Raw genomic sequence first — 21388 nt, 5'->3', positions numbered from 1 at the left:
GGGAGAAAAGGGACAAGTCAGGGGAGAAGAGCAATACATGATCAAATCTCAGCCTATGGATATATGGAAAACACCACAGTGAAACCCATTTGTTTGTCCCGTGAAAACCACCTCCACCCATTTTCAAGGGTGTATTTATTACTTCTCTCACTACTGTCAGCTTGAGAGAGGGTGACAGCTTGAGGCCATCATGGCCAGGAAGGCAAGGTGGCAGGATCCAAAGCTGCTGGTCACAAATATCTGTAGCCAGAAAACAGAGAGTGAACAGGAAGTGGGACTGGCTGCATTCCTGGAACTCACTTCTTCCAACAAGGTTCCATCTTCCCAAAGGCTCCCCAGCCTTCCCAAAGAAGAGGCCAGGCCTTCAAACTACAACAAAGGCCATCAATCACCCTGCTGACTTACCACTAGGTTCCACCTCTTGAAGGTCTCAGCACCTCAAAACTGCAACCCTGAGTACCAAGCTGCTAACAGATGACCCTGGAGAACAAAGTATGTCAAACCACAATAGTGTTATGTCCTTAGTTTATTATATTTGTTAATGTGATATAAAGAGATTATAAATTCTTCTGATAACAATTCTAAGCAAAATCAAAAGTTCTGAGATTCCTTAAAGGTCCCAAAAAATGTGTTTCTGAGCTATGGGCACAAATTTCTGTCCTGTCTGATCGCACAGCTGTTCAGTTCCAAAGAAAAACATGGGCGCTTATATTAATTATAAACTATTTGACCTATTGCTCAGGCTTATCACTAGCTTGCTCTTAAAACTTAAATTAACTCATAATTCTTGCTTATGTTTAGCCACGTAGCTTGGTACCTTTTCTCAGTAAGGCATTCTCATCTTTCTTCCTCTGCATTTGGCTTGTGACTACATCTCTGCCTTTCCTCTTCCCAGAATTCTTCTACTCTGGCTGCCCTGCCTATATATCCTGCCTGGCTGCTGGCCAATCAGCCTTTTATTTAACCAATATGAGTGATAAATCTTTTTTTTTTTTTAGTGAACAAGAGCATTATCCCACAGCATTTCCCCTTCTTTCTTTTCAAAACAAGACTCTGAATCTAATCTGCTTTGTTTAGCTTTCTTCCTGACCATTATCCATAACAACTTGTAACCAACAGGCTAAACAAAAATAAACATCCATAACCCATTTTTGAGAATGTGTGTAGTTTTCCAGGCTACTTCCTGATGATTGGCAGCTGCTGATAATCTTATGGGAACCCAAAGAAAATTTAGGATTATAGCCAAGTCCTGACTGGAGTATTCTGTGAGGCTTGATCATCTCAGCCAGCAGTCTTGAAGCTGTTCTGGATGGAGAACTCAGAGAAAACTCCAACAGAGGTGCTCTAAAGCATAGAATCATCTGGGCCATCTGCTCCTATCAGAGATTTTTCAGGAGCTCTTCCTTGATCAAACCTTATTTTTCTTAACCCAGAATGAATCCACAGCCTTTCATTCCCTGTGGAAACAAAAGCAAAACCTCTTCTCCAAATAACATATCTTTTGACTTAAATTTTGAAGCCAAGGTATTTTCAAAATATAGAGGTTGGATTAATACAGCAGTATTATCATCAAAAGCTGTTGCTCCTTCCTCAGCAGTCAAACAATTCAAAGACAACACAATCGCATACAGTATCCAGATTCTCTGTGTATTTTCCATCTTAACATGGCTTTTTTTTCTTACTCTATTTCTTTTTTATTTAAGGACTCTCTATTCTTTTCTATTCAAAGCCTATGTATACTTTTAAATACACTGTAAACTGTTTAGATTTCTTTTTCATCTGAATCTGTCTCTACTGTATATCTCTATCTTTTTTGACCATATGAGTCTTTAATCTGATAAACAGCATGGCCAGGATTAAAGCTGCAGCTTTGGTGGCTGGCTTCACTCATTCCTTGATTTCCAAAAGTCTAAATTCATGGCAGAGGTACAGGCAGGAACCACGTTACTTGCCTTGGGGAAATGAGTCTACTGATATGAAGAAATATTAATGACCAGTGATTGTTAATTCCTATTATCTTGGTGGTGGTGGTAGGTGTGTGCGTGTGTGTGTGTGTGTGTGTTTCCTGTCTTTGGATTTTATTCATGTAAGATTTTCTTTTGTCTGTTTATTTTTGTGGTTGTAGTTACCTTCCTTGGGTTAGCATTTTCCTTCTAGTACCTTCTGTAGGAGTGCATATTGTTTAACATTTGACTTTGTCATGAAGTATCTTTGTTTTCTTCATCTATGATAAATTCTGCTGGGTATAGTAGTCTGGGCTGGCATTTGTGTTCTCTTATGATTTGCAAGACATCTGTCCAGGCCCTTCTAGCTTTTAGAGTCTCTGTTGAGAAGTTGGATGTAATTCTAATAGGTCTACCTTTTGTATGTTACTTGGCATTTTTCCCTCGCAGATTTTAACATTCTTTCCTTGTTCTGTGTATTTAGTGTTTTGATTATTATGTGTCATGGGGACTTTCTTTTTTGGTCCAATCTATTTGATGTTCTGTATGCTTCTTGTACATTTATATGTATGCCCTTCTTTAGGTTAGAGAAATTTTCTTCTATGATTTTGTTAAATATATTTTCTTGGTTTTGAGCTGAGATTCTTTCCTTCTTCTGTTCCTATCATTCTTATGTTTGGTCTTTTCATAGTGTGCTAGGTTTCCTGGATGTTTTGTGTTAGAGGTTTTTTAGATTTAATATTTTCTTTGACTGATAAATCTATTAATTTTATTGTATCTTCATCTGTAGTTCCTGTTCACTTACATAAATTTTCTATTTCCAGAATTCCCTCAGTTATGTTTTCATTATTGCTTCTATTTAAATTTTCAGGTCTTGAATAGTTTCCTTCACCTGTTTGTTTTTCCTTGATTTTCTTTAAGGGATTTATTGATTTCCTCCAATTTCTTGGTTGTCTTTTCCTCAATTTCCTTAAGGGAGTTTTTCATTTCCTCTTTAAGGATGTCTATCATGTTCATGAAGCTGTTTTTAAGGTCATTTTCTTATGCTTCAGCTGCGTTGGAATATTCAGGACTTACTGTTGTAGGATAGCTGGGCTCTGGTGGTGCCAAATTGTGCTGGCTGTTGTTGATTCTGTTCTTACTCTGGTTTTTAGGAATCTAGATTTAGGATGATTGGGTCTAGGTTCTGATTTCTGAGTTTGTCTTTGTTGAATGGATGTTTTGTTCCTTGGCTTCTGTTTCCTCTTTGGTCTTCTAGTCTATGTGACCGGGATTTCTGGTGACCAGTGCAACCTCTGATCTAGTAGGGAGTCTCTGTCCAAGGTGGGAGCTGGGCTTCTGGTGGCTAGCTTGGTTTTGGGGGCAGCAGTGAGTCTTTGTTCCTCTGACTGGTGTGGCAAGAAACTCCTGGGGTTGGGGCAGGACCTGGCCTCAGGTTAGCATGGGAGGGACTGGTGGTGTAGTGGGTTTTAGGGAACAGACTCTAGGGAGTGGGTTTATAACATTTTCTTAATGAGTGAGTGATGGGGAAGGGCCCAGTTCCATTGTGGGTGATGCCATCCCTAGGCTGGTGGTCCTGGGTTCTATAACAAAACAGGCTGAACAAATCATGATGAACAAGCCAGTAAACAGTACCCCTCCATAGCTTCTGCATCAACTCCTATCTCCAGGTCCCCACCTTGCTTGAGTTCCTGTCCTGACTTCCTCTGATGATAAACTGTGATGTAGAAGCATAGCTAAATAAACCCTTTCCCCCAAAATTTTTTTGGTCTTGGTGTTTTATAACACAAATAGTAACCATAACTAAGACACTGAGCTGCTAACTCACTGAGTTGATCCTCAGGAAATCTCTTCTATCTTCAATGCTATTTAGATGGATGTTGAAACTTCAGGATTTTCCATCTTATCTTCATATTTTCTTTCAACTTTCTCAAGTGGAGATTTCTAACTTAACTCCTTGCTGTTTCTTTATTCCATGGGACCTAGTCTGCTATTCAAGTCTGTTTTAGCATTCACATTTGTAATTTGTAAGTCCAAAGTGGCTTATTCTTGTCCTTGGGTCACAGATGTTCTCTCCCTGGCACATACATGACCACGCATGACATAAAACATTCCTTTTTTAAAAAGAGTTTATTTTTAATTAGGTGCACATGTCTACCACTGCGTAAGTGTGTGGCCTCAGAGGTCAGAAGAGGGTGTCAGATCCTCTGCAGCAGATGTTCCAGGCAATTGTGAGCCACCAGATCTCAGTGCTGTGGACTGAACTCAGATCCTCTGGAAGGCCAGAATCTGAACCACTGTGTCATCTCTTCGTGCCTATACAAGATTTCCTTTAAAGTCTTTTTCAGAGTCGATCACCTCTGTCACCTCCAGGGTATTTTTCTATGTGTACTGACTCCATTTTCTAGACTGTTAGCACCAATAGTTTCTTTTACCTTGGAAGGTTTTAGTGAGACCAGTGGTTTTATTATGTCAATGCATTTGAAAAAAGCTTGAATCTCTAAATCATCTAAACCTTGCATTCTCATGACTTTATTTGCCAGACTCTCCAATTTCATTAAAATCAGCCCAAAATGGTGACTATTCTGTAAGTACCTACTAAGTTCCAATTAACCAGAAGGATGGCTGATGAGCTCTACCTTGCCCCCAGTTAACCAGAAGGATGGCTGATTTTCTCTACCTTGTCCCCAGTTAACCAGAAGGATGGCTGATTATCTCTATCTTGCCCCTTGACTGACAGGATCCATATAGATATGTGTTTATGAATAAAGAACTGATAGCTTGGGGGGTGGTGAGAAAACCAAACATCGAAGTTGCTACTTCTTATCTTCCAGGAAATAAAAACCCAGTTTTGAAAGACTGGGTATTTATCAGAGGTAAAGAAACTTTCTCCTTGAGCAGTGATTCTCAACAGGAAGTTATTATTCTCCCCTGTGGGCACTTTGCAGTGAGTAGAGGAGATGGGATCACACAACAAGAAGGCTGCCACTTTCATCACATAGAGACTTGAGAATGCCACTAAATACTCCAGTGTGCAAGGTGACAGCCCCCCCAAAAATTCCAAATAACCAGTCTAGAATGTTACTACTGCCAAAACTGGTCAACCTTATAGAAGAGTGCAAAATTATAACAATGATGCTAATATTTAAAGGCTAAAGGAAGACAGCTCATCAGATGTCTACATTAGGTGTTTAGTTATATTTCAACTTCTTTTACTTGCTACCCACACAAAATTGAATAAGGCATTTAATCCTTCTAGGCCTTGTTTTGTCTACATTAAAGGTAACTATTATCAATTACTGATCTCCTTATCCTACATTTTTCTATATCTGAAATTAAAAAAAAAAAAACAAGTACTTGGTCTGAACTCCCTATTCCTCAGTTTAAAACATGTGGAGTCAGATTGAACAATTAAGTCACTCACCTTTGTTTTATTCTTTATCAATGGAAAATGATATAAATGCCACGTAGCAGAAGTGGGGCTCATGGGAGTTAAAGTGTGTGCAGATATCACATAGTACCTGGCAGGTGGTAAGCACTCTGTTTAAGTATATATTCAATCCGAAGTTTTATGAGCACTGTTTTCAGGGCCTTATGAGAAAGAAAGAAAGAAAGAAAGAAAGAAAGAAAGAAAGAAAGAAAGAAAGAAAGAAAGAAAGAAAGAAAGAAAGAAAGGGTACTTTAAAAAAATCAGTATTGTGACTTTTACTACTGTTAAGTTTATTGCTTTCTACTTCTAGCTGGTATTACCTATTTTAATGCAGGTCGTACAATTATATCTAATGCATGGATTGCAAACGTTTTCTCCTTTATTTTTGTCATCAGTGACACAATGCTGTCATTACCACCGATATTTCAATGGACCTTCCTCCTCCTCCTCACTAAGAGCAATGGGAATGCATCAGCAATGAACTATTAAGCCCTCTATGCTCAACTGTCTTCCTCAATAGGTTGTGGCAACTGAAGAAGACCTCATCCCCCCGAGTCTGGTGGAGCCACCCCACAGAGCCGATGGGTTAGACTACAGAATTGCCGCTCACATCGTGTCCATCCTGCCTTCGCTCTGCCTGACTGAGAAGGAGAAGAAGGTCAGAAAAGGAGGGAGTCAAAGGTTTTGGACTTTGAACAGCAGTATTATGCATTATCTCATTAAGTCGATATGACTTTAATTTAAATAGAATCTCCATGAGATATTCCTAACTGAAGGAGAAAGTGAAACCAAAGCAGTGCCCCAAGGCCCTCTCCTGCTGAACTACCACGATGCCCATGCCCACAAGAAGTATGTACTGAAGGTAAGGATTAGGCCACCTCCCTCCACAGCTGATGTAAGGAGGTGTTTTTATGATTCATCAGTTGGGGGATCTCATCGAATGACTGACCTTATCAACCAATGCTAATGAACTGTAGGTATAGAATAGATACCTGCTGACATGGGGGAGGGGATCAGAAAGCAGGAGTTGATGGGGAGAAAAACACCAGCAAAAAGAACTTGCCTGATCTCAGAGTTCGAGTTAACCACTGATGTAATTATCACCATGATATCTGCATGAAAACTTTATGGTCAGGTGCCGAAGAAATGCTGTAGAAGTTAAGAGTGTGCGATGCTGGTCCAGCAGACCCAGGTTCAGTTCCTAAAACCCATGCGAAGAAGCTCAGAACTGTGTATAACTCCAGCTCCAGGGGTTTTCTTCTGGCCTCCAGTGGCATCTACATGCAAACATACACACATACACATAAATAAAAATTAATCTTGAAAACCATTATGGCCATTTGATACATATCTGGTGCTATGAAATAGCAATGGAGGCCAGTGAAGGACCTCAGGAGGGATAGGTAAGTCCACGAGAAACTTCGCCAGCTTGTCACTAGGAATGAAGGCTCGGTTGTTTGTGTGCTCCAGGAACTTCTGGAAAAGTAAGAACTAGCTTTCTTGACCTTGTCCCAAATACTACATTTGTCGTCCTCGATTACCCATGATTTCCCCTGTTTCCAGATAATGAGGTATCATGTTTAGCCTTCTCCATATGCATAAGGCATTTGACAGCTCTCTTTAATGTTTTCTGCCATGCTGCTCTCTCTTTTCTTTTTCTGCAGGACCAAAAAAATTTTGACCCAGTTCAAATCGAGCAGGAGATGCAGTCGAAGCTGCCACTGTGGGAATTCCTTCAGTTCCCTCTGCCCCCTCCGTGGAACAGCACCAAGAGACTCGCCACTATCCACGAGCTCATGCATTTCTGCACCAATGGTGAGCACACTGCTTTGTCTTGGACTCAATGTAATTAATAGTCACATGTCCCCTTTAAAAAAGCATTTTGGTCACCAAAAGCCTGAGGTTTGATAAGTTCCAACTTTCTTGCCTTGAACAATGTCACTAGCTATGTGGCAGTTTTGATTGTAGCATTCTACAATTTGGTGTGTTGGGTTTTCTTTCCACTGTATTTCCTTAACCGCAGCACTTTCCCGAACCTTCATATCCTACACCCCCACTGGCATCATTAGAGGTGATGGAATCCATCCTACTTACTAGGGGGAACCTGTGTGTGTGTGTGTGTGTGTGTGTGTGTGTGTGTGTGTGTGTGTGTGTGATAAATAGATATAGATATAAAGATAAACAAAAACCTTTCATTCCAAGTTACTATAGTCCCTTTCCCAGAAAAATAAAAAGGCCTCATCATAAAATGAAGCCTTTACCATTGTAAAAAAAACCATGTAGACACAGTGGTGTTACCTGAGGAAAAGGAAGAGAAAGCCTGCGCAAGAGGTGACTTAGCCCCAACTGATCACTGTCAGTCTGGAGTCTCACAGTCGAGTTTCAAGCAACACAAGTCAATTTTGAATTCTAGAATTGTGCTCAGCCAAAACTTGAATTCTTCTTTTTCTTCTTCTTCTTCTCCTTCTCCATTTTCTTCTCCTCCTTCTCCTTCTTTGGTTTGTTTCTTTGTTTCAAGACAGGATTTTCTTTGTGTAATCCTGGCTGTCCTGGAACTTTCTCTGTAGACCAGGCTGGCCTTGAACTCAAAGAGATCCACCTGCCTCTGCAGGCGTGTACCACCATCACCAGGAAATATCCTTCTACAAAGCCTGAACCAATAGACTGGACATATTTGTGCTTGTCAATCAGTCTGTCTGTGCTAATAATAAAAGGCATTATATTTCAGCGTAAATGCAATCACTAAATGATTCTGTGTGGTAGATAAGGAAGTCCCCAGGAACCTTGTAACTACACCCCTCCATGAGAAACGAAGAGGAAGAACTCTGCCTAAGTGGGAAACTGGGTTTCTGCTCTCTATTTGACAGAGGAAGTGGACATCTGGACCATCATTGTCTGCAAAATCAGTCAAGTGGTTAGCCTAGGGCTTTCCGGCTAGTTGCAGCATAGCTGAGGTCAGAAAGAAGAGAAGAGATCATGGGAGGCCGTTTAAATACAGCCTCTCTTGTCATCATTCTTTATATAAATTCCACGTTCAGTTCTCTGGACATGTCTTTGCCTCGCAAAGCATTTCGGGAGCTGTCCTCAGAATCAGGAATGTTCCTCCTCCCTCTTCACAATGCAGTTTTTTTTTCCAGAACAACTAAACCCCTTCAGTGAGGACTGGTGTGTGGCAGATTGTGTCCTTCTGTCTCTTTACCTTGAGTCACTCCACAGTTACTTGTCAAAGACAAGAAATAGAAGGCCTGGGTCACCTGAATTTGACTGGCGCACCCATCTGGTGGACTGTGAGCTCACCCCCGCACAGGAGGGTGGAAAAGAAAGGAGAAATGGTGTGATGAGGGACAATTAAAAACCCCTGCCCAATGTCACCAAGATGAAATTCAGGATTTATATCCAGAAATTGAATTTCTTTCTCATCTTTTTTTAGTACTGATGATAGAACCTAGGATTTAGCCAATGCTAGGCAGTTTCTCTATCACTGAACTATACTGCCAGTCACAGAAACTGAAATGTGGAGAAAGATAGATTATGCAACCATTAAATCTCCTAACTGAAATGAACTTCAGAATCCACCTAGTGCAAACATTCTAGGACTGTAAATAATAGCATAGATTCATGGTGGAAATTCTAGCCCCTGGATGCTCTCACTGGCACCCTTTCCTTACCAAGCTGAAGGGAGGGTAAATATCAATTAACGTTCATGTGCCTTCCCTGAACCATAACTGACCTTAGTCCTGGGGGTAGAGTGATGGATAGACAGCCCTTTGTCAGCACGCCACTCAAGAGTGAGTAGAGCCAAGCTGACCTCTTCTCATGGGAGGAAGAAGGGCAGGATAAAGGACCATTATTGCATGAGGCCAGGGGATGAGGAGAGAAGATGAAGAGATGAGTGGGGGAGGTGAACAAGATCAAAACATATTGTTCACATGTATGAAATTCTCAAAGATTTTTTTAAAGAAAAGGATGTTATAAATCAATATTTCTAATGAATGTAGATATTAAACCCATGAAGAACATATTTTCAAGTCAAATTCAATATCACATCAAAAGTCTTACACATACTCACACACCCACAGAATCCCACCTCGTCTCATACTACTTTTGGGACTCTGACACAAACTGAAGCTTCTTGTCACCTGTCCCTTCACTCTGTTTTCATTTTGGCTTTATTGTCTGAAGAATTTTGCTCTCACAGTCTTTTTGCATTAACTCCTGATGTCCTCGATGGATTTCTTTCTTATCATCCCTGCTGTCACACACATGTGTGTAGGTTTTTTTTCTGGTTTTTTTTTTCTGTTTTTATTCTATGGGGGTCTGCCACCCAGCTCCCAAGTAAAGACACAGAGACTTATTCTTACTTATGAATAATCAGCCTTAGCTGGGCTTCTTTCTAGCCAGCTTTTCTAACTTAAATTATCCTGTTCCTTTTCTTTTTTGTTTTGCCTTTGGGCTTTTTACCTGTCTTTATTTTATATATCTTTCCTTCTTACTCCTTGGCTGACTGGGTGGCTGGCTGGGTGGCTGACCCCTGGTGTCCACTTCTCCTTTTCCTTTTCTTGCTCCTCCTTCTCTTTCTTCTCTCTTCTCTAGATTTCTCCTCCTATTTATTCTCTCTGCATGCCAGCCCCACCTGTCCTTTCGCTTGCCTACCTATTGGCCATTCAGCTCCTTATTAGACCAATCAAGTGTTTTAGACGGCCAAAGTTTTACAGAGTTAAACAAATGCAGTATAAAAGACTGCAATACATATTTGCCTCATTGAGTAAATATTCCACAGCATAAGTGGATGGGAGACATCTTCAACTAATATTCCGTAGCTGAGTCTGTTTTCAACCCCTCTAGTGGTGTTCTGTGACATTTATGAGACTATTTCCTTATTCATTAATCTTCACTGGGTATCATTACTAATACCCGGTGGGTACTCAAAAATGTATTTATTTATTATTATTATTTTCATTTTTCTGTTTTAGAGATAAATTCAAGACTGGTCTAAAATGCATGACAATCCTCCTGCCTCAGCCTCCTAAGTGCTTGGATTATAGGTGTGAACTACAAAGCCTAGATCAAAGAGTATTCATTCAGTAACTCTCTTTTACATCTTTCTTGTGTCTCTTCTGGATCCCTATGTTGTTTTCCCTTGCTGTTCTGTTTGTCTCTGTGGGGTGTGGGAGGGGGAGTTGAAGGTGATCTGGGAGGCATTAATCTGGAACAATCTAACTGATTGCTATTCTCTTGTAATCTTATTGAAGCCTGTTAGTCTCCATCTCTCAATCCTCCATCTTGAACGTTGAAAGTTGAAGAACTGCATGATGTTCTTCTTTGACTCTTAGGCACCTGCAGCAGAGCTGAATGTCGCTGGTAGCTTAGTGACTATATGATGGCCACAGCTGAATAGAGACAACTGAGCTCTGATAGACTTGGAAGTGCAAGCACAGGAAGTAGCAGTTCTTACAGGTGTCTTTTTATGACCCTTTATGAGCAGGAAAACCTTCTAAGTATCATAGACATAAATGACAAATTTCAAAAGCCATCTGTGAAGGCAGAAGTCACAAAACAATCCCACACCAGTTTGGAATTATGATTAATAAAAGGGTTATTTATTTAAGGGGAAAACTTACAGATCACTGTCCTAGACAACAGCCCTCTGAGCAAACGGGAACAGAGTCTAGCAGCTGGAAGTGGGAGCCAGAAGCAAGAGAGCGAGATCAGGGCTACCGCTGTTTTTTAAAGCAAAAAAGACCACGCCCAAGTGGGCTGGTATCTTAAAGTCTATTGGCTGAAGGAGCGGAAGAAGCTCCTGCAGCACATCTGTGCTAACTTAAATATATGGTATTTAAACCAATCCAATATCATGGAAAGTTCGGGCAAGTGGATATGGGTACCAAACACTGATCAAGCCATGAAGTTTTTTGGGAGTATCCCTCAGATCTGTTACATCTTAACTATGATTGTCTTAGTGCTCTGGCCTATTGAGATTTGTTGAAGACTTACAAAGCCTGTATTTTAAGTCAGGTCACACCCATGGCGCCATGAACCATTGGCAACTCTCAGCTGCCCTTGTGTTAATGCTGTATTGTGTACTAATGAAAGCCTTCCTCAAGGCAGGGGGCCTGCTCTCTTGCAGAAGTGCTGAGCTGGAATGAAGTAGAACGAGCCTTCAAGGTGTTTACTTTTGAGAGTCTGAAGCTCTCAGAGGTAGACGAAACAGGACAGCTCAAGCCCGCCAAGGTGGTCAGTCAGACAGATGGTGAGAATTTCAACATCCCATGGGACAACCCCGCCAGGTTCGCTAAGCAGATAAGGCAGCAGTTCATCCACAAGATGAACGCCCAGAAGGTCAAGCCAGTGACAGGTACACTGCATGGAAGGGGAGAGGAGTGGCCATCCTGGTACTGTGTCTAATAGCTGCTCTTCATCCTGACTAGTCACTGAAAACAAAGACAGAACACTATTTGTAGACCAGAATTTGTCAAAGACCGAGCAAGAGGCTGAGAGATATGGAAATTCCCCGGATCCTGATCAGCCTGCTGCTAACAGTGTAAACCACTCTACTTCGGACACCATGAGACCCTTGGATGCTGGTAACAAACAGCTATCAGAGAAGGAGACCAATGGGTCCATGTGGCCCCAGCCAGAGTCCTTGGGTAAGTGAAAACCTATGTAGACTCCGTTATGCTTAGATACAAAGAGAGAGAAAAGGGCAAAAGGCCTCATTTAAATGTGAATGCTTCTGTACTTTATCTGAAGGAAAAGATTCGACGTCTATGTTAATTGGTTGAGTAAACCTACTGAGTGGGATTTGCCAGTCCTTCCTTCCTTGCTCTGCTCATCAAGGCATCCTCTCTGTTCGCTCTTCCCATAGAAAACCTAGTCAATGAACATAATCAAAACTTCCACCGTTAGAACTTCATGACTGCATGGTAAAATTACTCTAAAGTTACTTGTAATGCCCTAACAAAATGCTAAGTATAGAGCTTGGCACGAAATCAGCACTCAGTGAACACATCTTCCCTTTGGCTCCTATTTTAGCTCAGGACCTTACTTTGATCCCCAGGTAAAACCCTATAAAGGTGACTTTAGGAGGCATGGGGTGCACTGAATTAAATCTGCATGAGCTTTACCTGATTGATGGTCCCTTTATGTCCCCGCATATCATTCTCGGCAGCTCCCTATGACCTGCTGAATGAAGTGTGCTCTCCTTCCCACCCTCTAGTACCACAATCCTTACCCTAAAATCTTTGTACCTTGTCCCTCCCCACCCATATTATGTGCTGTAGCCAAGAGATGCCGTAACTACTTCCGTTATGCCCTGCTAGTATGTCTTGCTGCTTTCTGTAATAAGTAGTAAGGTCTCCACAACACCATAGCTCCTTGGAGGTAGCAAGTATGTTTATTTATGAAATCTTAACTTTATCCAGTTGCAGCAAATTTTCACAGGACTAAAATTACACACGACAAATTCTCAAAGTCCAATCTGAGAGTTTAGCAAAGGAGGCTGCAGTTGCTAAAGATGCGCACAGACAGGAGGTTCTGGCACTTTTCTTTATAATTGTTGGCTGTAGGAAGCAGTGGCCTCTTCTCTGTGTATGCTGCAGTTCATAATTGTAAGAGGTGTGTGGAAGGTAAGGTAAGCACTCCCAAAGCACCGGAGTTACATTGGAGTTGACTATGGTCATCTTGACATCTTCCTTATCTGGGTGGGGGAAGAAGGAAAGGTCGGAAGTGAGTAGAATTTTGAAGGCGGCCGGCTAATTGTCAGCAGGTGAGATATGTGGTGGGGAAAGAAAACAGAGAGAAGTTGGTGCTGTCTGAGGATGGCTCTGCTGTATGCCAAGCATGGTGCCATGGCATGGACCTTCCGTATATCACTGCTTTATAGAAACCTGAACCACTGAGCGAGATGTTATCACCTCAGTCCAACAGATGAGAAAGTCAGGACAGAGACGTTTAAGTAGTTTATTCAACCATACAGACATATAAACAGGACAGCAGTGTTCTCTACCTCACCTCAGAATAAGGCTTCCGGGACCCTAGGAATTCCTCAGGATGCTAACTGATAGCTGGGTCATATTTGGAATTTTTGTCATGTTGGTTCTTAGCTGTTATCCTGGTTTTGCTGCTTTGTGTTTCTCCCTCTTTCCAACAGTAGGTTTCTTCTATGTCCTAAATATGCCTACCTGGTAGTCTAGCTCACAACAGACGAGAGAGAGAGAGAGAGAGAGAGAGAGAGAGAGAGAGAGAGAGAGAGAGAAGAGAGAAGAGAAGTGAAGAGAGAAGAGAAGTGAAGAGAGGAGTGAGAAGTGAGAGGAAGGGAGGGAAGGAGGGAGAGGGGACCAGAATAAGTTGACTTTGGCTGTTAGGACATCATATACCCTGGATGTACACATAGGATAGAGATCACTTTGTGTTAACATGGAACCAGAGTCAGCTGGGAGAGATGGAAGACAGAGCTATCCTTTTTGCTATTTTGTCTTTCTGATGGCAGCAGGTTCTTTCCTCAGGCAACGCTTGCCACCTGGTGGTCAAATCGCTCCAATGCTGCTATGGAGTGGACGGCTCTCAGGCTCCCAATCCTCAGGCTGAAATGCTGTTGTAGATAGCATGTTCTGGGGTCCCAGCAGTTTTGAGGGCGGGTCCTCAGCCCTAAGCGTTCCCCCGCAATGACTGCAGGCCTTCACTCAGGAGCCGCTGCATCTGAGCAGACCAGGCAGCTGGCCTTGTATCTCCGTGACTGTTCCCGTGAGAGGAAAGGAAGTTGTCTGAGCCTTCCACCTTCCCCCCAACTCTAATTCATACTTCAAAAGCAGCCACTTTAATTCCATTTACACAAAGCAGAAATCATCCCTGTGTTTCCCCCACACAACCGTTTTGGCATCCCATGCATTGATGTCCCTGTTTCTGGACATGAAGGACTGGATATTTGTGCTTTTCCTAACGAAACCCTGGGTTTCCATCTGAGACTGTTTTGAACTTGACAGGGCCCATTGGATATTTATGAAAAACCTGAGAGTTGATAACCGTGAGGCTGTAGGTTTGGATGTGCCCTTTATGCTTGTCGGGTGTTTTTTTAATAAAGTAACTGCTTTGCAGAGGGATCTTGTTATCTCTAAAGTAAAACAGATTAGGAAAGCTGTTTTTCAAAGGGAAGGGAAAGCATCCATTTCCAGATGTGTCAAAAACTACTGAATCACACTGTCAAAGGATTATGTGGTTGAAATAAGGAATCAGAGAGGGGAAACATGGCTTTTATTCTGCTCTTAAATAAAGAGTTCAGCTTAGTATTAGAGTGCTCTCTCCTTTGACAAAATCATTGGTACATAAGCTTTGGACAGACTTTCTAAAGAGCTGGTTTTGTTCCTGAATCTTTAGACACAGAAGGGAATATCAAATCTCCCGGAAATCTGACAGGCCACAGGATAGAAGAACTTTTATTCTACAGATTTCATATCAGTTGCTTCAGTGACACAGGGGACGTCATGGTCTATTTATAATTAGAGTTGGCCTGGGTTTTGTCCTCAATGGATATGTTTATACAAACACAGAACTGAATTGGCTTTAGCATCTCGCTCCAAATCAAAAGCAGTAATTCTGTCACCTGTAGCAACCCAGGGCAAGAGGTAACTAGGGTCAAAGATGTTAGTAACTATGCCCCGAGAGAGAAGAACATTAGCACATCCTCTTTGCAACAGAATGGAAAGGAAAATCTATGCTCACATTCAAATTAGCCTTTCATATAGTTTTCCTTCCATATTTCTATTGTCTTTATGATGCTGCCATCAGTTCAATATAGTTCAATATGTGATTGATTCACTCCATTTGATCAAAAGAAAAAACACATTACTGAATCCTCCCCAGATTCCGGGGCGTAGGGTGCAAAGAGGGCATGTTCTTGTTCTTCAGCAACTAAGATTCAAAGCAGAAGGGCAGACCAAAACCAAATAGGAACCCTCGCCAGTCAATGCTATGACTTCAAATGCAGCTCAGTATGAGGCAGAGACTCTCAGGAAGGTAACCAGAGAGTGAAATAGGCAATAGCTTAGAGTAAACTATGGCGGACGGCGGGAAAGCGAGTGTAGGATTGCCCGCACACAGCTAGTGGGCCAGTGCATCTGAAGTGGGAAGAGCAAGGAGCGGGTGGGCAAAGTATTGGAAGACTGGGGCTGCAGCAATTGACACGCAGCTTTGTGGCATTTGATTTGCAGCTATTCTCAAGATGGTAAGAAGTCAGCCAGGCTCAGCCATGCAGCAATACCAGAGTTTGTTCTTGCAACTGGTACCCTTCTTAAGCATACGCCATTTCTTCATGGGATGTGAGGGAAATGACAGGAGGGACATCACCAGCATTCTCTGTTGTTGTCACTTACTCTGGCCCACTTCGTGATGTGAAAATCAGTGGCAAAGTTCCACCCCTTTCTCATCCACTCAGATGGCCACTGCTCCCTGGGCCAAGAATGACATCACAGCCCTTTTCACATGAGTCTACTCTCATTCATGGGCGAGCTAATGTGCCTCACTCATGTTGGGCCATGACAATGGGGCATTGGAGTCCAAGTGCCCACTCATTTACCCATTTAACTAAGGTCTGTTAAGTTCCGCCTGTCCGTGTGCACATGCGCATTAAGTAATAAGTTCATGACGAATGGACAGAAAATGTCAACAGAATGGTAGGATGCTGTCACTCTCTAAAAGGTAAATTCCTATCTAGGTTTTCCATCCACACACCCCTGCCCTTGCCCTGGTCTGTCAGCCGCCAGGCAAGGCTCACAAAAAACCTGCTAAGGCTTCGTGATGGCCACCAGAGTCAGGGAAATGAGAGCAGTGAGCCGATGATTTAGTTTAGCCAGTAAATACTTACAGTTTGTGAAGGCAAGGGTGCACTGCCAGAAGCGAGCAATAGACAGCCTGAAAGAATAGTCTGTGTGATTTAGTGTGCAGCAGATAAGACGTCGGGTTCTTTTCAAAGAGTTTAGGATAAATTCTAGGTAGGCATTGGCTTAGAGTTCTTGACACAAACACCTCTTTGGAGGCACAAAACATGCCTCTCAGGAATCACCTTTTCAGCACAGAGACATAGATCATACTGGCAACAAAAAGACCCAGCACTGACCAAAGGCAAGAACAAAGCCCGAACACAACTGGATGTTGGTGTCTTTGATTTACAGAGCAGCCCATGGACAATGAGATCAAAGATGAAGCAGCCACAACGGATGGCTCTCTTGAAAAGGTAAGGAATTATCTTCCTGAACGTGTAGATGACAGGCAAGATGATCTGAGAAGACCCCTGACCAAACTGAGGAGAGAGAGAGAGAGAGAGAGAGAGAGACTTAAAAGGCAAATGCTGCTGGTGTGGGGGAGAGGGCTTGTTCAGATGTCCCATACCCCCTCCACCTGGAGTGAAAGGGTTAACTTTCCTGGCCTCACTGACTTAAGCAGAACTTCCCCACTCCCTGGCCCTCTCTAGACAGTGCGGCTTGGCTTCCTCACAAACACCTGCTGACCATACAGCCCACGTAGAACTAACGCTGTCTTGAAGTGAGTTCAGAAAGCCTGCCTGTAATTGCTAACAGGACTCCGAAGAGTATAACCTAACAATAAAAATATTTAGGTTATGTTGCACATTTGAAAAAAAAAAGAGTCAAAGGCGTACTTCTTTCTGGCAGCGGCCCTCCTAAAATGTTGCCATATGGATCTATACATATGCAGATTCCCACAATTAAAAGGGGCGCATGGGGGTGAGTCCGCAGAGTCTAACAGGGCTCCATTTGGACGCGCACAAATTAGAGCTGAAATCGTGTTCCAGTGGATTTTTTTTTTTTTAAGAAACCCAAGAAGATGGTGGTGGAAGCTAATCTAGAGGACATAAAGAAAACGCAGCAGCGCAGTTTAACGGACTGGAGCTTTACTGAGCATTTTCAGCCGAAAGTCTTGCTTCAGGTATTTATGGGTTGTGATTCTCCAGGATACGCGCACGCATAAGCAGATAGGTCTGAAGAGCCGGGCTGTAACTGTGAACAGTTCACTTCTGGGTCACTCTCCCGGAGAGAGCTCAAATCCGGATTCCCAATGACTTCAGCTATAAAGTGAGTTTGTTCCCACACTGAGCCATGCAACCCAGGAAATCCCCCAAAGGGCTGAGATCCTTTCAAAGAAGAACTGTTTCCATTAAGACTGCTTTGAGTGATTTCTAGAGAAAAGCTGGGCTTTACCAGGAAGTGACACCATCTTCCCCCATGGTGTCTTTCCATTCTTTTTGGACTTTGTTAGGTTTTGTGGTGTTTTTTGTTGGGATGAGCGAGCGGGTCAGTGGTAGCTGTGATGACTGGCAGTTACTGCGCTAAGTGCTGTATGTGAGGCCCCCGTGGTTGTGTGTGAGTATATATATTCTCAGAATAAGCCTATGATATAGAAACTATTAAATCGTAGAAACTGGGGCACCTTGACCAAAAGTCTGTTGCCAGTTGAGAAACAGGAAGAAAAAAAGCCAAGAAAATTTGCCCCCATCCCAAAACACGCTTTTAACTGCTGTGGAGAATCGTGAGACACCCAGAAATGAACACATACTGCTTTTAGATCTTATGAAACCTGTACTCTGTATGATTTGTCTGTCTAATTTGAATCTCATTTTGATCAGATTTACATCCCGCATATTTTTAAAGCCAGGAGAATCTACTGAGCCATGTTATGAAAAGAATAGCAATTTCCCAACCCTCTCAATGGTAAAGAAAAATGGTTTTCTCCCCAGAAAAGAGTAATTCAACAGAAACAAAGACAGTCACGTGATACTCTGCATGGAGCTATCTGGGCCAAACAGACCGGGTTTCAAAGGCTTGGCATGAAATAATGATATATCTTGTTCATAATATTTATATCTACTACATGTTGAAATGATAACATTTTCATATATTGAGTGAAACAAAATATACCATTGCCATTGCTTTTACCTGCCTCAGCCTTTAAAATGGAGCAACTATAAAATTTAGAGTTATATACATGGGCCACATTTGTGACTTGTCTTTGTGATTTAGACATTTACATAATTTCTGGTTTCTCTTGAATGTGCTTCTCCTTATCTAGTGGCTAGGGTCCCGTGTTCTTGAACCCCTTGGCTCACCTTCTGTGGACTGCCACCCTCTTTTCTGCTGCAGTAGGGGACAGACAGTAACGTGGTTGAAGGTGGCTTACCTTCTGCAAGGGTACAAGGGCACCTGTAAGGTCTAACTACATCAGTTATTTTTTTTTTAAGATTTATTTATTTATTTTGCTTACAGTGTTCTGTCTGCATGTCTGCCTGCAGGCCAGAAGAGGGCACCAGATCTCATTACAGATGGTTGTGAGCCACCATGTGGTTGCTGGGAATTGAACTCGGGACCTCTGGAAGAACAATCAGTGCTCTTAACCTCTGAGCCATCTCTCCAGCCCCCTAACTACATCAGTTTTAACTGACCACCATCCTTACCTCCTATTGAAACATCCTTTGAAGTATCAGACTGCTTTGGTTCTCACTCCCATCCATTCCCTGTAATTCAAATATTTCATCCACTTGAACAGAACTCAGAGTGACCTGTAGCAACCTTAATCCAATTGCAGAAGAGAATTTGGTCCATCGAGTTCATTTGTGTGCTCCTGGAACAGTGCCTGGCACTTATTCTCATCTTTTGCTAATTGTTTTTGCTGCAGTGGTCATTGTTAGTTGTGGTACCCGCCCCAGGCCCTTGCTTCTGTTAGGTAAACACCCCCACACTGAGTTAGAGCAGCGTCCCCGAGCTCATTCTCCTGAACAACATGAGACAACAATATTAACATGTAAACGGCAGACACCAGTTCACAGAAAAGGAAAGGTAATGGTCACACTTTCCAAATTCTGAAAGTCAATCACAGCTCTGGTAATCTTGCCCAATGGTCAGAGCAAGGATGCTCACTGTAAGCAAACATTTGTCTCTTGGGTTTATCATCTCAGAGGAATTTGCCTTTGAAGGACAGTAGGTGAGAAATAGTTAGTGTCTCAGAAAACAGAAGTAAACGTTAACAGGGCAAGACCTGCATACAGGGGACTAGACTGGGGGAGAAATGTTATTTTGCATCTATTACCAGTAGAGAAATAAAGGCAAACCTGAAGCAACTCTTCCCTGACATGCTAGCAATTTCTTGAGATTATCCCATGGCAGAGCACATAGAGCTGCCTACAGTAGATTGGTATTGAAAACACAAACAAAAGCCAGCTGCTGTCTACTTCCTTTTCCTGTAGCTAATTTCCTAGGGTTGACTGACATTGAGAAGGAAGCTGGAAGAAGCAGCTACGCCTTGGTGCCCTCTGCTGGTGGCTGCCACTGCAGAGCAGGCTGAGGGTGTTATATTTTAAAGCAAGATGGAAGTGGGGGGCAAATAGCAATGGCACTTATGAGAAAGACCAACCACCTGTTTCACTACTACGTAGTTATCCACAGAGGACACACTGTGATGAAGAGAGATAGCAGAGCTGGGAGACAGCTGTCTTGAACTCTGGCACTAGAAACTACAAACCTGTTTTTGTGCTGGCAAATAAGACCTGATATTTAGAAACAGGAAAAAAAAATGGTAGCTATTGTCTTAGTCTGCCAAAACAAAATACTTCAGGCTGGGTAGCTGAAATAATACAAGAGTATTATCTCAGAGCTTAAGAAGTAGGAGAACAAACTCCAGGCACTAGTGCAGTTGGTTCCTGATGAGGGCTTTCTTCCTGGCTTCCATATAGCGCTGCCCTGCTGAGTTATCCATGGCAGAGAGGGAGCAGAGAGAAAGCAAGCTCCAATGTTTAGATGATAGGACACAAATCCTATCATGGGAACCCCAGCCTTCAAATATTATCACACTAGGGGTTAGACTGTCAGGTTGTGAACTTGGAGCAGGTCAAGCACAGCCTAGCATATGAGGTACACTTTATTTGTAATATTTAATTATGCTAAAAATGAATTGATCTATATGGAGGCAAAAAAAGCAACTATTAGATACAAAACTGACTGATTAGCCGGGTGATGGTGGCACATGCCTTCAATCTGCGCACTCAGGAGTCTGAGATAAGAGGATCTCTAAGTTCAAGGCCAGCCTGGTCTAAAGAGTGAGTTCCAGGAAAACCAGGGCTACACAGAGAAACCATTTCTCAAAAAAAAAAAAATCAAAAAACACTGAGAGGGCAAAGAACTGACTGATTACCATCTACCAACACTTGTGGAGAGCACATAGTAAGTACCTCCACCTGAGAACCTACTGTTTGTTTTTCTATAGCGTTATTGAACGGCTCACAAATGTACTATATTTTATGATCTTATTTTCTAGTAGTTAGGAAGGAATCCACTGGAAACTCAAAGTTGGCCAATGGTGTAGAAACAAGAAGGAGGAAGAAGGGACAGACATGTAGCTATAGCAGAAAACTCTTCTCCTGGGGATAAAACAACTGAACAATACAATTATTTCATCTTCAGGTCCTTCAGGAAGCCCATCAGCAGTATCGATGTGTTGACTCCTATTACCACACACAGGACAATTCTTTGCTTCTGGTTTTTCATAACCCAATGAATATACAACGTCTGCATTGTGAATACTGGAATATTGCTCTTCACTCTAATGTTGGATTCAGGTGACTTAGATAATTTAATTAAACAGTGGCTGAGGTAGCCTCTTAGGTTGTGGTTCCTTACTCTGACCTTTGTGATTCAACTATATATAAGAAGTTACATTGAATATATATGTATATATATTCTTAAATTAACATGTACTGTGTGTTATGCACTGTACTATGTATTGATACTGTACTGTCAAGAGTGAGTGGGCATCTCACTTGCCCTCAGGGAATCTAATAGAAATTAGAATAACTTAAAGTGTTTTCTATTTTGTCTGTAGCAAGACTGACTCTGAGACATTAAAATAGCAACTACAAAACAATTTGATTTTTTCTTAACTCTACTGGGTCTGGAAAAGTTTCAATCCTAGGACAACGAAGAACTAGCGAAATAAGTCTTCAAATTCCCAGAAAATG

At 42.1% G+C, this 21388-nt stretch overlaps 1 protein-coding gene across 1 annotated transcript in view; it reads left to right on the top strand.

Moving 5' to 3' along the window:
* Positions 1 to 21388, top strand: part of Spag17 (sperm associated antigen 17) — a 221586-nt gene that overhangs the window by 99951 nt on the left and 100247 nt on the right. Inside the window, exons 11-18 of the mRNA XM_075979181.1 lie at positions 5894 to 6031; positions 6122 to 6235; positions 7038 to 7188; positions 11501 to 11728; positions 11802 to 12020; positions 16539 to 16600; positions 17197 to 17310; positions 20835 to 20989. Coding sequence (XP_075835296.1) covers positions 5894 to 6031; positions 6122 to 6235; positions 7038 to 7188; positions 11501 to 11728; positions 11802 to 12020; positions 16539 to 16600; positions 17197 to 17310; positions 20835 to 20989 — 1181 coding nt within the window. The remainder of the gene's footprint in view (positions 1 to 5893; positions 6032 to 6121; positions 6236 to 7037; positions 7189 to 11500; positions 11729 to 11801; positions 12021 to 16538; positions 16601 to 17196; positions 17311 to 20834; positions 20990 to 21388) is intronic.

This window comes from Microtus pennsylvanicus, chromosome 7 (assembly GCF_037038515.1).
Source record: "Microtus pennsylvanicus isolate mMicPen1 chromosome 7, mMicPen1.hap1, whole genome shotgun sequence".
Taxonomy (NCBI): Eukaryota; Metazoa; Chordata; class Mammalia; order Rodentia; family Cricetidae; genus Microtus; species Microtus pennsylvanicus.
Note: the sequence above shows the minus strand (reverse complement) of the source record. Positions and strands in the feature narration are given on the sequence as shown.